A 17600-nucleotide genomic window follows, 5' to 3' on the forward strand; every position below is an offset into this window, starting at 1 on the left:
TTGCTGTGGCCCTCACAAGGTAACCCGCACACAGGTCAAGTTATACACTAGGATAAATCACCTGGAAGGAGGCAGAGTCCCCTAAACACACAGTGTCATCTCTCCTGCGACTTTGCACAAGATATTCTTTCTGCATGGAACATTCCCTCTCCAGCTGTCTTCCTCTCCCGGTATCACTGACCACCACATGTACTCATTTTCCTTAATCATTTTTTTACCGGTTTGCTGTCTGTCCCCTCTGTAAACCATGAAGGCAGGGACACGTCTTATTCACCATGGAGACTGCTGTGCTTAGAACAGTACTTGTACGGGGCACCTGGGAGGCTTGGTGGGTGAAGCATCTGCCTTCTGCTCAGGGCATGATCCCAGGGTCCTGGGATTGAGTCCTGCCATCAGGCTCCCTGCTCCACGGGAAGCCTGCTTCTCCCTCTCACTCTGCCTGCCGCTCCCCCCTGCTCATGCTCTCTCTCAAATAAATAAATAAAATCTTAAAAAAACAAACAAACAAACAAAACACAAAAAAGAACAGTACTTGTACAGAGAAGGGACTCTGTAGATACCTGCTGAATACACTAATGCATTATCTCCTTACTTGGTGCTTATCCTTCAGGACTCAGATGTACCTCCAGAATGTCTTCCTGGTGCCCCAACACCAGCCCTGGCTGCCCCTCTTACAATTTCACACAGCTGGAAGGGTCTCAGCTACAGCTCCCCACACTGTACTGTGACCACGGTGAGTAGCTTGCAGGCACAGGGCGTATTACACTTGCCCTTACACCTACAATGTCTACGCAGGGCCTGACACTAGTAATTACTTAACATTGTTTTTAAGTGAATGAACATGTCCTCTGTCTCTTCCCTTCGATCCTCTTCCCTCCTCTTCTAAGTTATTCCTTTGGTTAAAAAAGCTGGGAGTATGGGTACATACTTAGACCACTTACTGCAAAAAGGATCTGAGATAGCTACAGATATAAACTTATAAACATGGCTATAAATGGGTTGTATACGTATTATAATACTTAGAATACCTACAGGAGAAAAACAGAATTGAGAAATTGGGAAAAGACACCTTGTTAAATCAAGCCAAGAAATACTGAAAGTCTTTTGCTTGAAAACTCCCAGCAATCTAGACAATGGTTTGACGAACTTACTCCCCCTCGCACTGAGCCTAAGGGGAAGGACCCGCTAAATTCTCTCCGTCGTGTGATCTATGTAGGCTAGTACACATCTCCAGGAGAAAACCTGCAGATTCAGTTATCATCTCCACCCTCCCTGACAGTGGTCACATAATACACAAGACTAGAAGTCAGGATCTCTCATGGGCCAAATGTGGGTGGGTCCCTGGGGGTGGAAGGGAGGGGCGGAATGAACCTTCCCTGCCTCCAGACGGAAAGCTACAAGAAACCTGGGGCAGAAGCCGTGTTCCCTCCGTGTGTCCTACAACCCCTCCCCTAGGGCCTTTCTTGACCCGGGTCCTGGGGCTGACCCACTCAGCAGAGCAGGGAGGCCAGAGGCCCACGCCAGGGGCTGGCCTGCCCCGGGCTCAATCTGTGCCCTTCCAACCTCAGCACTGGAATCTTGGACAAATGACTCTGATGCTCAGTTTCCTCCTTGGAAAACAGGGGTTAAAAAAAAATGAACTACTCAGTGAGTTTGAGGACTTACATGACACATCAATTGCCCAGCACAGTGCCTGGCATGGCTAGGTGCTCAGCAAACACGCGTGCCCTCCCCCCACTTCCTGGTTCTCGGGAGCCAGCTCTACCATCACTGCCAGGAATTCAGCTCTGCAGTAACACTCACCCCGCCTTCCTGTGCCTTCCTCCGCCGGTCCTCCTGGCACGCTGCTTCTCCGTCCTCTCCCACAAAACCCAGCTCAGTTCTGTGTGAGCACAGAATGGGTGGCCCAGTGGTGGCTGCCCCCCACACCCCCTTGGGGCCCCAGCCCCTGACAAATGAAATTATCAGGGGAATTCAAAATCCCCTTCTCGTTACTCCTACTTACTTAACAGCATAGGATTTGGCATATGCACTGCATAAGAATTCTCCTAACTACCAGCTTTCTCTATCTTAGGGGTCACTTACTGAGTTTGGAACTCCATAAATAGAAGATCCTATGAAATTTCTTCTGTAAGTTCTAACGGCAGGTCACCAGGTCAACAGAAATGAAAATGAAGTCACATATCTGGATGTCTGTTTTAGCTCGATAGACTAACTCTCTCTACCTTGGTTCAAAGTCAGGCTTAGCTCCAACTTGGCTGCTTTCTGGAGAAAATGCTGAGGAGGCCTTGCAACGGGGCTGAATTATGGGTTGTTGTGTTCAGTTCCTTTACTCAGCGCTATCAATGTTTTCATCAAGTAAATACCCGAGATGATCTTTCCAATTTTTAGCTGCAGAGATGTTTCTAGTTTCCAACTCGTTTATTTTTATTGCCTCCATTCATCAGATAAAATGAAGGTTTTGAGGCCAAAGGCAAACTGTAGGGAAAAGAAGTCCTGAAAAACCTTTCCAACATTTCAAAACTCGTGCTGCCCTTAGACAATGAGCCAGAAAGGATATCTGTCGTGTCGGCTTGTCCCCAGACCTTCGGTGGAGAGGGTGAAAGCGGGTCCTGGCTGGCCTCTCCACCAGCCCGTGGTGGCGGGTCCCCCGGACGCTATCAGCCTGGTGAAGTGAGGGCTGCAGAGAGAAGGGACAGCGTTTGGCCTGTGACCATGAAATGGCTGCTCACCCTCAAGGCCAATAACTGGTAATGACAGTAGATGAAAAGACTGATTTCAGGTTTCTGCAAGTATTCTTGCCTGGGCCTCGCGTCAAGGCAAATTGAATCATGTAGCACGTGGGGCCATTTCTATACAATTACAGAGCAATCTGAAACAGTCTTCAGTGTGTGAGGGTGGAATCTGAAAGAATGATAATATTAAAAGCTGTCACAATTCAGAGGCAGGACTGTGGGTTCATACGTCACATCCCAGACATGCAGAAGTACACCTGAAATGCACAAGAAGTGTATTTAAGACAGAGATAAGCTGGATACCTATAGTGTCTGGAAATAGAATGGGACACCTTCAGACTGTGGACTATTTGTTCTGCACAGAGTCTTAAGTTTTTGATTGAACTGAAAATGCTTAAAAATTCAAGTTTGAGGCTCCCAGAGAAAACTCAAAGCCTTTGGCCATGCCAGTCTCACATTCCCACATTCCGCGAGGCAGAAGGGACTGAAATGGAGAGTGGCTGCTCTCTGCAGGTGAGACACCCATGAGAATGCTTTCACCCATGAATGACACCCATTCTCATGCTTTCAATGCTTACACCAGACTGCCTGACTGACCTTCTATGCTAGACATTTGAGTTTGTAACACCCAAGTTAAGCAAAGAGAGAGGAATACTACCTCAACACAAGTTGAAGATGTGCAACTCATTATTCCCCAAAATGGAACAAGTGAAAATGTAAACAGATTCAGGGCAAATCGTGCTCAATAAATCCAAAGTCCTTTGTTAACGGTGGCGTGGTGTATACTCATAACATGTTTGAGTCTGGCATCATAGACGGCAATCTTTTCAGTTGTTGAAGACCAAACACGAAGCTGGACCATTATATCACACATGGGATGTGTGAGCAACATGTACACACTATTATGCAGGGGCTATGTTTGTGAAACATACAAAAACAGATGTTCTTTTATGTAAATTGAGTTATATGTAAATAGTTAGCTTACCCTGAACCGAATCCCACAACGAAGTATGTTTTTATAGGGGAGCTTCTTTTAGCTAAGAATTGGTAGTTAATTTTTCTTTCTTAAACATGTGGATTTTCTCACATTGGATTTGAGGATGACTCCTATTTCTCCTGAATGGGCTGATAAAATGTCTGGGCTAATTGAGTCTAACAGTTCTAATCTATTTTTACAACCCAAATCTGTTAACTCCTAAAATAAAGAGGTCTTGGTGAGGAACAACTTCTGAGGGTAAGCGGGGGTGTTGATCTCAGACAATACAGCACACTCTTCCAGGGAGTGACAAACTGAAATACCTTTGTAAATCAAGAGGATGCAAACCCACAGCACACCTTTTCAAGAGCCTGTTTACCCAGGAGACAGAAGGGACAAATGACTTTGTTCTGGATAAAAGGGAGGATTCTCTGGTAATGTGACCAATATTCACTACAGTGATGTTAAATGTACTTGAAAACACAACATTTTCACCTAGAAATCTCAGAGTACAAATACTGCCAGACTGAGCTCCCAAGGGCCAGCCTACAGAAGTGGGCTGAGGGTCTTCAGAAGGGCTTCTGAAAAAAGCAGAAAGTTCTTGGAATGTCTCCTAGACTTCCTATGACACACATACTTGCTATTTACACTTGCCTCTTTTGCATTAATCCCCATGGGCCTAAATCCTGTATTGCTACTTGGACTCAGTTGGGGGGCAGAGGTGGGGGATGGTCTCTGGTGACATTTTAATTTTCTTCTCTTTTTCACTGTGGCACTAACTGCAACTCTCCCCCTATGGTACCTGACCTTCCTCCAAACTTTATCTGGCTTTTTAACCCACAGGGACCTGCCTTGTGATAAAATCAGCTCAAGCAGGTATTCAGTCAGGGAAGCTGGACACCGAAGTGGACCCTAAGTGAGGAAGCCCGTGAAACACTATGGTGTCATGTTCACCAAGAGCTAAGATTCTGTTATTAAAAATGTATTTCTGAGGCCCTAGGTGGTTCAGTTAAGCCTCTGACTCTTGGTTTCGGTTCAGGTCATGATCTCCGGGTCGTGGAATTGCTTAGTGGGTAGTCTGCTTGGGACTCTCCCTCTGCCTCCCCCTGTTCATGCTCACTCTCCTCTTTCTCTCTCTCAAATAAAATAAAAATTTTTTAAAAATGTTATTTCTTAGGTCAACTTTAATACAAAAAAGAAGCAGAACCCTGGTTCCCTGAAGGCCAAGTAGCTCATGTTTCCTGTTCCTTTTCAAGTTGTATCCAGCTTTTACAAGGCTTGTACCCACAGAGCGCATACATTTTTATGGTCTCTATTTTACACTTAATGTTGTTTTGCATACAATTTTCTGTATACTATGTAATCCTTACAGTTACTAATTCAGCAGGTGCACAGTCCTTGGTTTCTCATGTTCATAAGGCCTACCCTCTGTATCGTAGTTCAAAAACCATGTGATGTGGAGTCAAAGCAATGGTTCCAGCTCAAAACCCCTTACTTACTAGCAAGTCATTTCACCTTAATCTGTAAGGTGGAAATGATGCTGCTGATAACTTCCTCACGGGCTCATTGAGAAAGTGAAATTAGATGAAGTGCAAGCTGCCCTATCCCAGGGTACTGAGTGTTACTGGCTGACATGTCCCCCCCCTCCCCATTCACAGGTTGAAGCCCCCAAACACTCAGGGTGACAGTCTATGGACCCAGAGCTTTCAGGAAGGTAATGAAGGTGAAATGAGATAGTAAGGATGGGCTCTCATTCAATAGCACTGGTATCCATATACAAAGAGGAAGAGGGGCACCTGGGTGGCTCAATGGTTGAGCAACTATCTACCACTGGCTCAGGTCGTGAGCGGGTCCTGGGATCAAGTCCCGCATCTGGCTCCCTACAGGGAGCCTGCTTCTCCCTCTGCCTATGTCTGTGCTTCTCTCTCTGCGTCTCTCATGAATAAATAAATAAAATCTTAAAAAAAAAAAAAAAAAAGAATAAGAGGAAGAGACAACAGGAACATATACACACAGGAGAAAGGCCGTGTGAGGACAAGAGAGGACTCACCAGAAACCAACCCTGCTGACACCTTGACTTCAGACTATAGCCTCCAGAACTGTGGGAAAATAAATGTTAAGCTCCCCAGTGTGTGGTACTCTGATCCTGAAGCCCAAGTGGACTAAGAACACTGGGCATGAAGAGGAGGCTGTATGCGCAGGTGGCTGGACTCTGGGAAGCATCTTGGTCAGGGTGAGGCCACCCTACAGGGTCCTTTTATGGACCACAAGGGCAGCAGCACTGTCAGTGGTTTACCCAGTATTCTGAGCCTCCAAAATTATCTCCAAGGCACCTAGATCTTAGTTAGGCAGCCATCTGCTGCCCATACCAGGTCCCCTCTGAAAGCTATGACCTGGGGATAAATGGCTGAAAACAATGCTGGCCAGGCCCCATTACTGGCTTCAGCCAATGGCTCATGAGCAGACATGTCACATGTCTGCCCAAACAGACTCTCATACTCTTCTCCTTCTGAGAATTCCATGACCCAAATAGGGATGCTCTCTCAGCCTCAGTTATATAGAAGACACAAGGAGGAAAGCCACAATAGGTACAGTCACCAGCAGCAAATAGGAGTTTAAAAAAAAAAAGTTTGCTCAAAGTCCCAGAGTTTTAGGAATGGTTGTTACGACAGCAAAGCCGACTGATGTGGTAGTGATAGTAGAGAGGAGAGTCCTATTTTTCTTTCTACTTTTTTTAAAAAAAGGTTTTATTTATTTGTTCATGAGAGACACAGAGAGGGAGGCAGAGACAGGCAGAAGGAGAAGCAGGCTCCCTGTGGGGAGCCCAATGAGGGACTTGATCCTAGGACCCTGGGATCACAACCTGTGCCAAAAGCAGATGCTGAACCACTGAGCCACCCAGGTGCCCTGAGTCCTATTTTTCTTAAAAAGCAACAAGAGGGGTGCCAAGTCCTGCACCTGCAAATTGGTGCCAACATATTTTGAGGACGGCCTCAGGCTTCGGCTCTGCCAAAAGCCATCCTGTTTCGGAACATGGGATCCAGACACTAAACAAAGAAGAGAAGGCCTCTGTGCTTCTATCTACAAAAGCTCCTCAACATTGCTGTCGAGGATGCCTGCACTGGACTATCCACAGGTAGACCAAGCATGTGCTAAGGAGCAACCCGACAGAGGAGGAACCTGTTTGATTGGATGTCCAACAACATTCAAAGTATTCACAGTGGGAAAAATCAGAATTTAGCTGGATTTCTTTAGCTTTTTGTTTTGGGACAGCTTAACGGTTTTTATTCTGAAATACATACCCAGATGGGAGGTCCAATGATCTCTTCAGGGCCTGTGCCAGCACAAGTGTTAACACTAGAGCCCCCTGGGCCCTGGAAAGCAGATGGGCAGGGCACACTTGGGGACGGCAATGTTCTCAGTGGCAGCCTGAGATAATGTGGAGGTGCCAGTGTCAGCAGCCTGATGGTGAAGTTTAGCACCAGGAGGGCTCAAACAGGAACCGGAGTGGTGAAGGGGTGAGCTATCACATTCTGTTTCACGTTGTGACCTAGTTGCCAGGTGCTATGCATGGGAAGAAAGGACCAGGGCATAATCCAAGGCAGGGGAAAGGTAGATTTTGGGCTTAAGTCACCAAATTTGAGAAAAGGCAGATTGAGCGTGGGACGTGGCCTAAACACGAAGCTTCCATGAACCTCAACAGTGAAGTGCAATGAAATGGGCTTGGGGTGGGGAAGAGAGGGTCAGGGTGTTTCCTGAGTTGGCAAGTAGACAGCTCCAGCTAATTCTTACCCAGTCTCTGTGGTTGGGCTTTGAGGGGAAGAAAACATATCTCAAGCAGTTCAAAGTACTGCTAAGAACCAGACGTCCACATGCAGAGCCCTAGCCTCAGGCTCTCCTTACTTTGCAGAATTGCAGGCTCCTATTTCTGAAAGTATCTCCGTGTGGATGGCAAATTGGTTCAGGTGTACAGGTATTAGGATAGCTGCTAGGGTGGGGTGACAGGGCCAGTACTCATGGAGAACTCTTTCTGAGATAAACCAGGGCATATGAATCTTCCCAAAAGAGCACAGTAGCATTTCCAGACAGAAGTCCAGAGCCAATGGCAGAGAGTACCATGTTCTCTGAACACTCCCCAAGGGGACAGAGATTTCACTTTGGCATTCCTATGTGTGTGTGTGCAGACACCCATTTGCTGCCTACATCACATCACCTTGGAAAGCTGGAGCCTGGCATGAATGGCTGAAAACTTGCAGCTGAATTTCCTTGTCTTTTCTAGGGGAAAAGGTACTTCCTCTGATAAGGCACTGTTGATTTATCAACATGACCTATATTTGCATTAACTCGTAACAGATGTACCACATTGTTGGCATTTCATTGTTTGTGGTTAATTAGAAAGCCTAGATCTTTCCACGTGACTAATAAGCCATAACCAGATTCCTACTAAGCCCCTGTTATGAAAGGAGCTCAAGTCTGAGAATGGGAGAGCTGTTGTCAACTCAAGGAGATTATCATTATTAAAAATATCCTACAGTATATTCTACTGTTCTATATATGTTACAGTATATTCCTTTTTTAAAAAATTTTTTTAATTTTTATTTATTTATGATAGTCACAGAGAGAGAGAGAGAGAGAGAGAGGCAGAGACACAGGCAGAGGGAGGAGCAGGCTCCATGCACCTGGGAGCCCGACGTGGGATTCGATCCCAGGTCTCCAGGATCGCGCTCTGGGCCAAAGGCAGGCGCCAAAATGCTGCGCCACCCAGGGATCCCTGTTACAGTATATTCCTTACGTGTAAAGGACCAAGCAGCACTTTTTTCATGCAACAAAGATCAATTCTAGCTTATGGTGGTATTGCTATACAATGTTATTAAAAGAGGGAGAACTGTAATTTACAAATTTTCTCAAGTGAAATATGAATTTCTAAATGTTAAAAGGATGACCAAGTCTTGCATTGTAAGAAGCTTTAATGAGGTTTTTAAAATGGATTTTTAAAAAATGTATTTAAAACATATACATGGGGCGCCTGGGTAGTTCAGTCTATTAAGCATCTGACTCTTGACTTCAGCTCACGTCATGATCTCAGAGTTGTGAGATCAAGCCCTGTGTCAGGCTCCACACTGAATGTGGAGTCTGTCTAAGATTCTCTCTCTTGGGACACCTTGGTAGCTCAGTGGTTGAGCATCTGTCTTAGGCTCAGGGCGTGATCCTGAGGTCCGGGATCAAGTCCTGCATTGGGCTCCCTGCATGGAGCCTGCTTCTCCCTCTGCCTGTGTCTCTTTCTCTTTCTCTCATGAATAAATAAAATCTTTTTTTTTAAGATTTTTTATTTATTTATTTATTCATAGAGACACACACAGAGAGAGAGGCAGAGACACAGGCAGAGGGAGAAGCAGGCTCCATGCAGAGAGCCTGACATGGGACTCGATCCTGGGTCTCCAGGATCACGCCCCAGGCCACAGGCGGCGCTAAACCACTGTGCCACCACGGCTGCCCAATAAATAAGATCTTTAAAAAAAAAACAAAATAAAAAGATTCTCTCTCTTTCCTCCTCTCTCTTCTCTGCCCCTCCACACCCCTGCCTGTGTGCAGGTGCTCACTCTTTCTCAAAAAATAAAAATAAATAAAAATAAAACACGCAGAAAGCCAGGATGAAGCATGTAAATGGTTCCTTGGAAAAGCCTTGATCCAGAATACTGTAACCTCAGCATCTTTACAAAGGAGTACCTAATCGGTATTCAAATAGAGACAATTCTACGTAAGGCAACTTTCAACAGCTATACTGGCACACATGATTGACTACAGATCAAGAAAAAGAAGGATAAAACTCTTGTAAGAGCAGCATATGTTCTTCTGGAATAACACTGACAACACTAGAAATATGTCCTGGCAGGCAGCTCTAATACAGAGGATGTGCTGAGTATGGTGTCCCTGTTACCTTATGGTGTGAGGACAGTGGGCCTGCCTAAACTAGGGGTGACTTAGGTGGCAACCTCACCCATCTCAGCAATGAACCAGGAAGCAAAGAAAGCCTCTAACCAACAGAATCAGTTAAGAACCCCCATGGGGAGCACTTGGGGTGGGGCAGGGGGACCCTCAGGTCTTCCATCACATCTTATCTGAGCCTAACAAACTGGGCCAGTGCATCTTCCAGCCTGTGACAGATGAAAACGAGGTAGGGATGAGCAAGATGAGGGAATGGGCACTGCTGGCTCATGAGGGTGGACTTCACAAATGAAAACAAAGAGGCTGCTGACCACACCGGCCCCCCAGCTCCATGCTTTCCTTCTCCAGATGAAAAACCAGGATCCAGAATGAGGAGTGACTCTTCTCAGGGTAACACAACTATAGCAACGGGAAGCTTGAACTCAGGGCCTCGAGCCTCATGCAGTGTTGGCCTCACCTTGCCATTTTGCCTTCTTGCCTAAGTGGCCTATATAAAACCAGTTGTTTTTGAGACCGTGAGTGGAATTTTGCTGGAAAACTACAGAAGAAAAGTAAAAAAGTGAGAAACTTTCCAGATCAATATACGTTCCCCTAAATCTATTGGAAGAACTAAGATTTCATGAAAGGACATGAGCCCTGCTGGGAATCTGTGACTGTCTTGTTGCATAAACAGCATACCTACAACTCGCTATTGCACCAAGCAGTGTCATCTGGGGTAGGTGTCTGACCTAATATTTTATAAAAGGTTAGCTGACATCCTAAGGCTCTTTATCGATCATCCCACGCTTCCTCCTCTAGAATTAAGATGCTTCCTCAGTCATTCTAAATTCCTCTGTATGCTGGAGCTCACATCTGTGTCTCTCTTCTCAGCAGGGTGGAGGTGAGCTAATGGACTGGTTGGAAGTTTCACCTGGAAAGGGTGAGCTCATGCATGGCCTCAAGGTCACACTTAGACTCGCACTGTACTCTACAGGACCTCCAGCCTGCCCGTGACTGGGTTCTTCCTTAGTTCAGTGCTTCAGTTCTTGGTAAGCGCATGAACGATTGGCCCCCGGGACTGAATGGACTTCTTTTGGGGAAGAGTGGAGACTTAATGAGTGTGGGAAATAAGGTAGGTTCCTTGAGCTTGCAGGGCTTTTTAATGCAGGCCACAGTTAATGGAAGATGTCACAGGCCCCCTCTTTGTAAAAGGGCAAGTCTAACAAAGGGACAACTGTGCCCTTCTTGGGAACCCAGCTGGGGATCATTCCAACCACAGCCTGTATCTCCTTTGGTACTCATGACGAAGAGATTGAGTTGTGAGGACCTGCCCGCAACAAAGAAGAGGCTATTAACTCACTGCCTTGGGGTTAAAGGGACCACTTTAGTTCTACCTTATAAACTGTGTAAAAGAAAAAGGATTTCGTAGCTGGGTTAGAGACTCTACTATACTACCATAAAGTAAATAAAAATTAAAAACCCAGCTCCTTTACAAATGTCCAGGGACAGACCTGCCCTCGCCCTGCTTCCCCTCTCTCACTGCAGCCCCTACCCCCTTCCTTCGCCCTCTGTGGTGTCAGAACCAGGCGGGGCTGCCGCTTATACATGTGCTAGAGGGCAAGGTCTTGGGTCCACCAGCCAGCAAAGCTCCTAGCTTCTGGGAACAAGGGAGGCTTCTCTCTCAGCAGCATGCCAGAAGGCACCTTCTGCAGGCCAGGCTTACTCCAGCCTGGCAGGGTAATTTGGCCCTCAGAGCCCCTCAATCACCGGAGGGATGTTTTGGTTTTCGTTTGTGTGTTAACATGGAGACTGCCCTTTTTGACTAAATGAATTTTTTTTTGTTTTTTTTTGTTTTAGTTTTTTTTGACTAAATGAATTTGTGATGCAATCTCCAAAAGACCAAACAAGCCCTACTGTGAAGGTGCAAAGAAGTAACAAAGAGCAGAGCAGGCCAGAGGGGATGCTGGCACCCAACCTTCCGGCTGGAGACCTGCCCCGTCACTGTATCAGTAGCCCTTGTGTCGCCCCTTCCTCCTCCATTCTAAACGAAAGGTAAAAAGGAAGTGAAGTTATAAGATAAATGAAGATAAAAGAGTACTCTAAAAAAATGACTGAGATAAAAGTTTGTTTTTTGACGGCAGCAAAGGTCCAGACACACACACACAAAAACAAAAGCAATCAAAATGACCTCAGAGGGCCAGAAAAAAAATCTGTCAAAAAAAGAAATTACAGCAAAGCACAAAACATGTCCAGGATGCAGAGCCCAGGGTTCACACTGGAGGCTCCTGTTGAGGAAGAGTAGATGAGATGGGTCAGTGCCTTGGGCGAGGAGAGGTAGGGATGACATCCTAGTGATGAGCGGGCTATAAGCAGTGACACCTGTTATCCTGCCCCCAGTTTCTGTGACACTGGGTTCCCAAACAAGTTTGCTCTATTATTCTGTTCCCAAATAACTGGGCATAGTGTGTACCTCTCAGGGGTGTACAGGATGTGTACGGGGTGTAGAGAAGACACCAGAAACTCTATTTCCACTCAGTTTTCTACTTTTTGTGTACGTGATATAACAGTAGAATATACGTATATATAATTTATAAACAAAGATACCCAGAATGGGGATACAAACTCTTTTTTTATTGCTATGGTACATGATCAGAAAGCTTAAGTGACAAAATGTTGGTACTTATTGAAACTGGTGACAGCTATATGGGAGTTTCTTTCCACTTTTTGGATGGCTAAAATTTTCCATTATAAAATGAAGAATTTCCCCTTCAGACCCTTGGGGACGAGTGTGGGCATGGTAAGAGCTAATGTAGACCCCAAGCCTTAAAGACATCTTAATCTCCTTCCAGGAAATGCCACACAAGCTCCCACAAAGGAAGAAGTCTGGAGGCTGCCCACCCCATCCTCCTGTCTCTTGTGGTGTGTTTGGTGGAGGGAGGCCTTCTTGAGTACAGTCTGACCTTTAACTCTGCTGATGATATGATCATGACCCGAGAGATTAGTTCTGGGTAAACGGGGTCTGCTCATTTATTTCCTCCAGAAGAAGCTGATTTGCCTCTTACAATGATGACAATGATGCGAAGGAATTGTGGAAGCGAAGAATTGGTTTTTGCAAGGTACAACTCGAGCAGTGACAGGGCAAAGGAAGCTGGCCTGAAGCAGGTTATCCAAGAGAGTGGCCGGCCAACTGAGTAAGGCCATAGGTGGCCTCAGGGACCAAAAGGGTCAGGTGGGTACTTCAGATCAGGCAGGAAAGAGGTCAGAGCACCAGAGCCCAGCTGCATCTCGTCACGAGCCTCTGCCTACAGTAGGAACCAGTGCTAAGAAACACGCCCTACCACTGCTGACCACCCCCTTGCCCCCTTCCTTCCCCTCCTGCATTCTGAATCACACCACATACACCACTGTGATGCAATTTTGTAAGACATGTTGCTGAGTCCAGAAGAAATCTGTAATTTGGGAAGAAAAAAAAAAAAGCAAGAGGGAGGATAAATAAAACTGACAAAATGTTGAAAATTATTGGAGGCTGGGACATGGGGGAAATGGGTGAAGGTGGTCCAAAGGTAGGAACTTCCAGGCTAAGGTAAATAAGTTCTAGGAATGCCATGGACATCACGGTGGTGGAAGTTAACGATGCCGTATCATACACCGGAAAGTCGCCGGGAGAGTAGACCCTCAAAGTTCTCATCACAAGAAAAAAAATGTAACTGTGAAGTGATGGATGTTAACTAAACTTATCAACATATCCATTCAGCATTTCACAACATGTCAATACAGCAAATCATTATGTTGTATACCTTGAACTAATATAATTTGTATGTCAACTATACCTCAATAAAACTGGAAAAAATATTGAACCTGGTGATGAGTATAAGGGAGGAGATGTTCATTATTCTATTCCTTACTTGATGGGTACAATTTCCAAATAAAAAATTTAATTTTTAAAAGAGATTTATTTATTTAAGAGAGACTGGGGGTGGGGGGGGCGCATAAGGCGGGAAGGGGCAGAAGGAGAGGAAGACCGAGGTCTCAAGCAGACTCCACATGAGTGCTGAGACAGACACTGGGCTTGATCTCACAATCCCAAGATCATGATCTGAGCCAAAATCAATAGTTGGATGCTTAACCAATTGAGCCACCCAGGTGCCCTCAAAAATTTACTTTTTAGAAATTAAGACTGTGGCACTATACTAATCTAAGGGTGCCTTTTTTTTTTTTTAGCTTTACCTGAATAACTTCCAAAGACATGCAAGAGGTGAATTTTTTTTTTACCACATAGCCAGCAAAAGTTATTACTAAAATGCTCCCTTTACATGACTTTAGAAGACAAAAATCAGTGTATAATTTCACAAAGGAACTAGAAAAGTATCCTGAGAAAATATTTTTTGGGGGAATAAAATAATCTGGTATATTTACTTAGCCGTAACAGCACATGGCAATACTAAATAAAGCAGATTGAGTTAAAAAAAAAAAAAAATCCTGTTTTCGATTTCAAAGAACCTAAGCTACTTTTCCTCATCTGGATACTTGCTCATAGAGAGGCACTGGTGGTGTCCTGTCCGCTGCACACACAGTCACCAAAGTCAGGGACACCCAGGCAGGTTAGCCGACAGCACCAGGGCATCCGCACATGGGGCTGAGCAGCCCTGGCAGCCACGCTGGAGACAGGAGGATTGCTTTCCCAGGCCAGCTGCTCCTCTTTCATAAAGCCATGCTTCTGGTAGGTCTTCCCTTACGCTGAGCTGTGGCATGTCCCTCTTGAGGGAGTCTGCCCAGGTGAGAAGTTTCTAAAACTTAGTCACTGGAAGAGGATTCTTCTCCAGGAGGAAGCAGGCTATAGGAGCAGAAGAGGATATCGGTGGGACCAAGGTCTTCATTTGAGTTAAAACTGCAAGTGAGTCTGGTTGCTGGTTGGGAGTCTCTGAGTTCACTTGGTTTGGCATTCCTTTTGTCAACCAAATAGAAAATTGGCAGAACTCATAAAAGGAAGCCTTTTTTTTAAATTTATTTATCTTCAAGGGCCCACCTCTGCCTACAGACAGGGGAGGGAAAACACTGACATGAGCTGCTGTCCCTCCTTTGGACAGGCTATGGTGCTTCATGTCAGGGGCAGCACTGACAGCTTCTCGGCTACCAAGGGTAGGGCAGGGTCAGTCCCTTACAGGATGGTGGGCCTTTCTCCAGCTCTGGCCTGTGACTGGAGGGATGAGCCAGGTTGGCTCCGCCTACGCAGGCTCAGATGGCCTCACTTCTGGGAAGAAGGAGGGAGTGGAGGGGGGGAGGCAGATGTCCCATTTTAATCCCAGAGCCCATCCCAATGGAGCCTGGGGAGCTACTGAGTGGCCACGATTGAAGTTCATAAAGCTAATGATCTGATCCTGGGTTGGGTCCCCACTAGTGCAACCCAGAAGAGAAAATGGTCATCAACCAGCTTTCTCAGTTGCTAGAAGAGTAGAAGAGTTCAGCTGTCTCAAATTAGGCATTAACATAGCCCTAAAAGAACCTATTCCTCGGTATCTGGTACCCTAAAAAGTGGACAGGGAAAACTAGCACTAGTGAACTGTGTTACTTCTGTGGGGTTTCAACATCTTGAGATGATTTTTTTGGATCTCATCTGATGTTCCACAGTGAGGGTATGAGATCAGTGTGGACTATAAAACTAGAGGTTAAAAGTAAAGTATGTTTAATCAGTACAATAATTCAGATGTTTGCTCTAAAACCACAATGAAACTTATTGAGCAATGCTAAATGTTTTTTCTTTCATTTTCTGTATATTTTACTTATTTGTTCTTGGGAAAATTTCTGTGATCTTTTGAAAACTTCTAGAGTTCCAGGGAATAATTTTTTTTCCATTTCTACACTTATTTTTTATTGAATAAATATAATACCTAACATTGTGTAAGTTTAAAGCATACAGTGTGTTGCTTTAACACATTTTATACATTGTGATATGACTGCCAACATAGCGATATATATCACATTAAAAATTACAGTATAACACTATGTTCATCACACTGTACATTATATCTTTATGGCTTCTTTACTACTTATGACAAGCTTGTTCCCCTAAACACCATTACTCTTATCCCCCCCATCCTCTGGTCACTGACATTTTACTCTTTTGCAAATTTAATTTTTTTAGGTTCAATGTATACGTGATATTGTACAGCACTTGTCTTTCTCTGACTTATCTCACTTAGCATAATATGCTCAAGGTCTGTCTATGGTGTTACAAATGGCAGGATATCCTCCTTTCTCATGCCTGAATAATATTCCATTGTGCATCCAGACCATTTATTTTTACCCATTCACCTGCTGATGGGCATCTGGGTTGTTTCGGTATCTGTATTTTGGCTATTGTGAATAATGCTGCGATTAACCTGGGAGTGCAGATATCTTGTTAAAATTCCGTTTTCATTTCTCTGGGAATAATTTACGATGATTGTGGAGAGATGGAAAGTCACAGGACTGTCACTGGAATATGCCACAGCTGGGAAGGGAAGAGGCAGTGTGAGGCTCTCTCAGGGTAATAATTGATCCCCTTTCTTCTTTCCTTTCCCCATAAACCAGCTTGATAGCTGTTATTAGGATTTATAATAAATACTGGGTCTTCATTCTTGTTTTTGGCACAGCGCTCCTAAAAGCCTTGTAATTTCCTAAGTGATGAAAGCAACAAAGATGTCTTTTATTACATTAATGAGGTGACTTCTGGAACACACCTAAGGGTGAGGGCTGGTTGTCAGGAGAATCAATCACATGGTTAGAGGAATGGAACTTTCAGTGCCTCCCCACACATCCCTGGAGAAGAAAGGGATGGGAGGCTGGATCAGTCACCAGCGGCCAATGATTTAATCAATCATACCTAGTAATGAAGCCTCTGTACAAATCCAAAAGGATGGGGTTGAACACATGGACATTGAAGGACAGCAGAGAACGCATAAGCTCTGTGTCCCTTCCTGCATGCCTTGCCCTATGTCCCTCTTCCATCTGGATATTCATCTGTATCCTTTATCATACCCTTTTATAATAAACTGGTAAATGTAAGTACTGTTTCCCTGAGTTCTGTGAGCCACTCTACTAAATTAACTGAATCCAAGGAGGGAGGCAGTCATAACAACCTGACTTGGAGCCAAGTTGTAGATAAGTTGGGGTTGTGGACTTGCAATAGCATTCGAAGTGTGTGCATGCAGGGGGCGGGGAGCAGTCAGGTGGGACAGAACCCTTACCCTGTGGATGTGATGCAGTCTCCAGGTAGATGGTGTCAGAAGGTGTCAGAGCTCACTCAGCTGTAAGAGACTTGTTCCCTGGTGCCCACGCTGGAATTGGGTGCATGACCCTTAACCGCCCACACAGTTAGGCTGTGGCTAAGAGGGCTAGGCAGTGCCAGGCCAGGGTCCTCTGCCCTGACCCAAATCTGGGACTGTCCACTCCTCCAAAGGCTCTGGCCTCCCATAGGGAAGAGGAGAGAAAAGGCAAAGATCCACAACTCACAGTATAAAGCAAGAGTTTGCTTCTTAGTGGTTCTTGGATGCAGAGGAAAAGAGAAATCACAGACCATTAGAGCCATCACCAATTAAAAATTCAGGCTCTGCCAGAACCATCGCTTTTAAAGATAACCAACCAGCTTAGATCAAATGATCTGAGTACATAATATGTTTACATTCTTAAATAAGATATGAAGATGACAGCGAGGAGGCAACCTCCCACTGCTGTTCTCCTTCTACCTGATTCTCACCGCCTGGTGGGTAACTTGACAATTAGCTTCTTGTGAGTCCTTCCAAACACGGATTATGCGTGCACAGCAAATGAGAATATGTACTACTCCTGCTCTTCCTTTTTTACACAAATGGTGACATACTAGTATGCTTCTCTGTACTTTGCTTTCAAACCTAATCTCCAATTAAGTCCCTCACTCAACCGGATTCCAATTACTTAGTTCTCTGAATTCTGAAAATCTAAGAATA

The 17600-nt window shown here is 45.1% G+C and overlaps 1 protein-coding gene across 2 annotated transcripts in view; it reads right to left on the bottom strand.

The window, feature by feature from the left end:
- Window positions 1-17600, bottom strand: part of CRTC3 (CREB regulated transcription coactivator 3) — a 100054-nt gene that overhangs the window by 38063 nt on the left and 44391 nt on the right. For both annotated transcript variants that reach the window (XM_041751536.1, XM_041751535.1), the window contains exon 3: window positions 2561-2680. In XM_041751536.1, the coding sequence (XP_041607470.1) occupies window positions 2561-2680 (120 nt within the window). The remainder of the gene's footprint in view (window positions 1-2560; window positions 2681-17600) is intronic.

The sequence above is a fragment of the Vulpes lagopus genome, chromosome 4, assembly GCF_018345385.1.
Source record: "Vulpes lagopus strain Blue_001 chromosome 4, ASM1834538v1, whole genome shotgun sequence".
Taxonomy (NCBI): Eukaryota; Metazoa; Chordata; class Mammalia; order Carnivora; family Canidae; genus Vulpes; species Vulpes lagopus.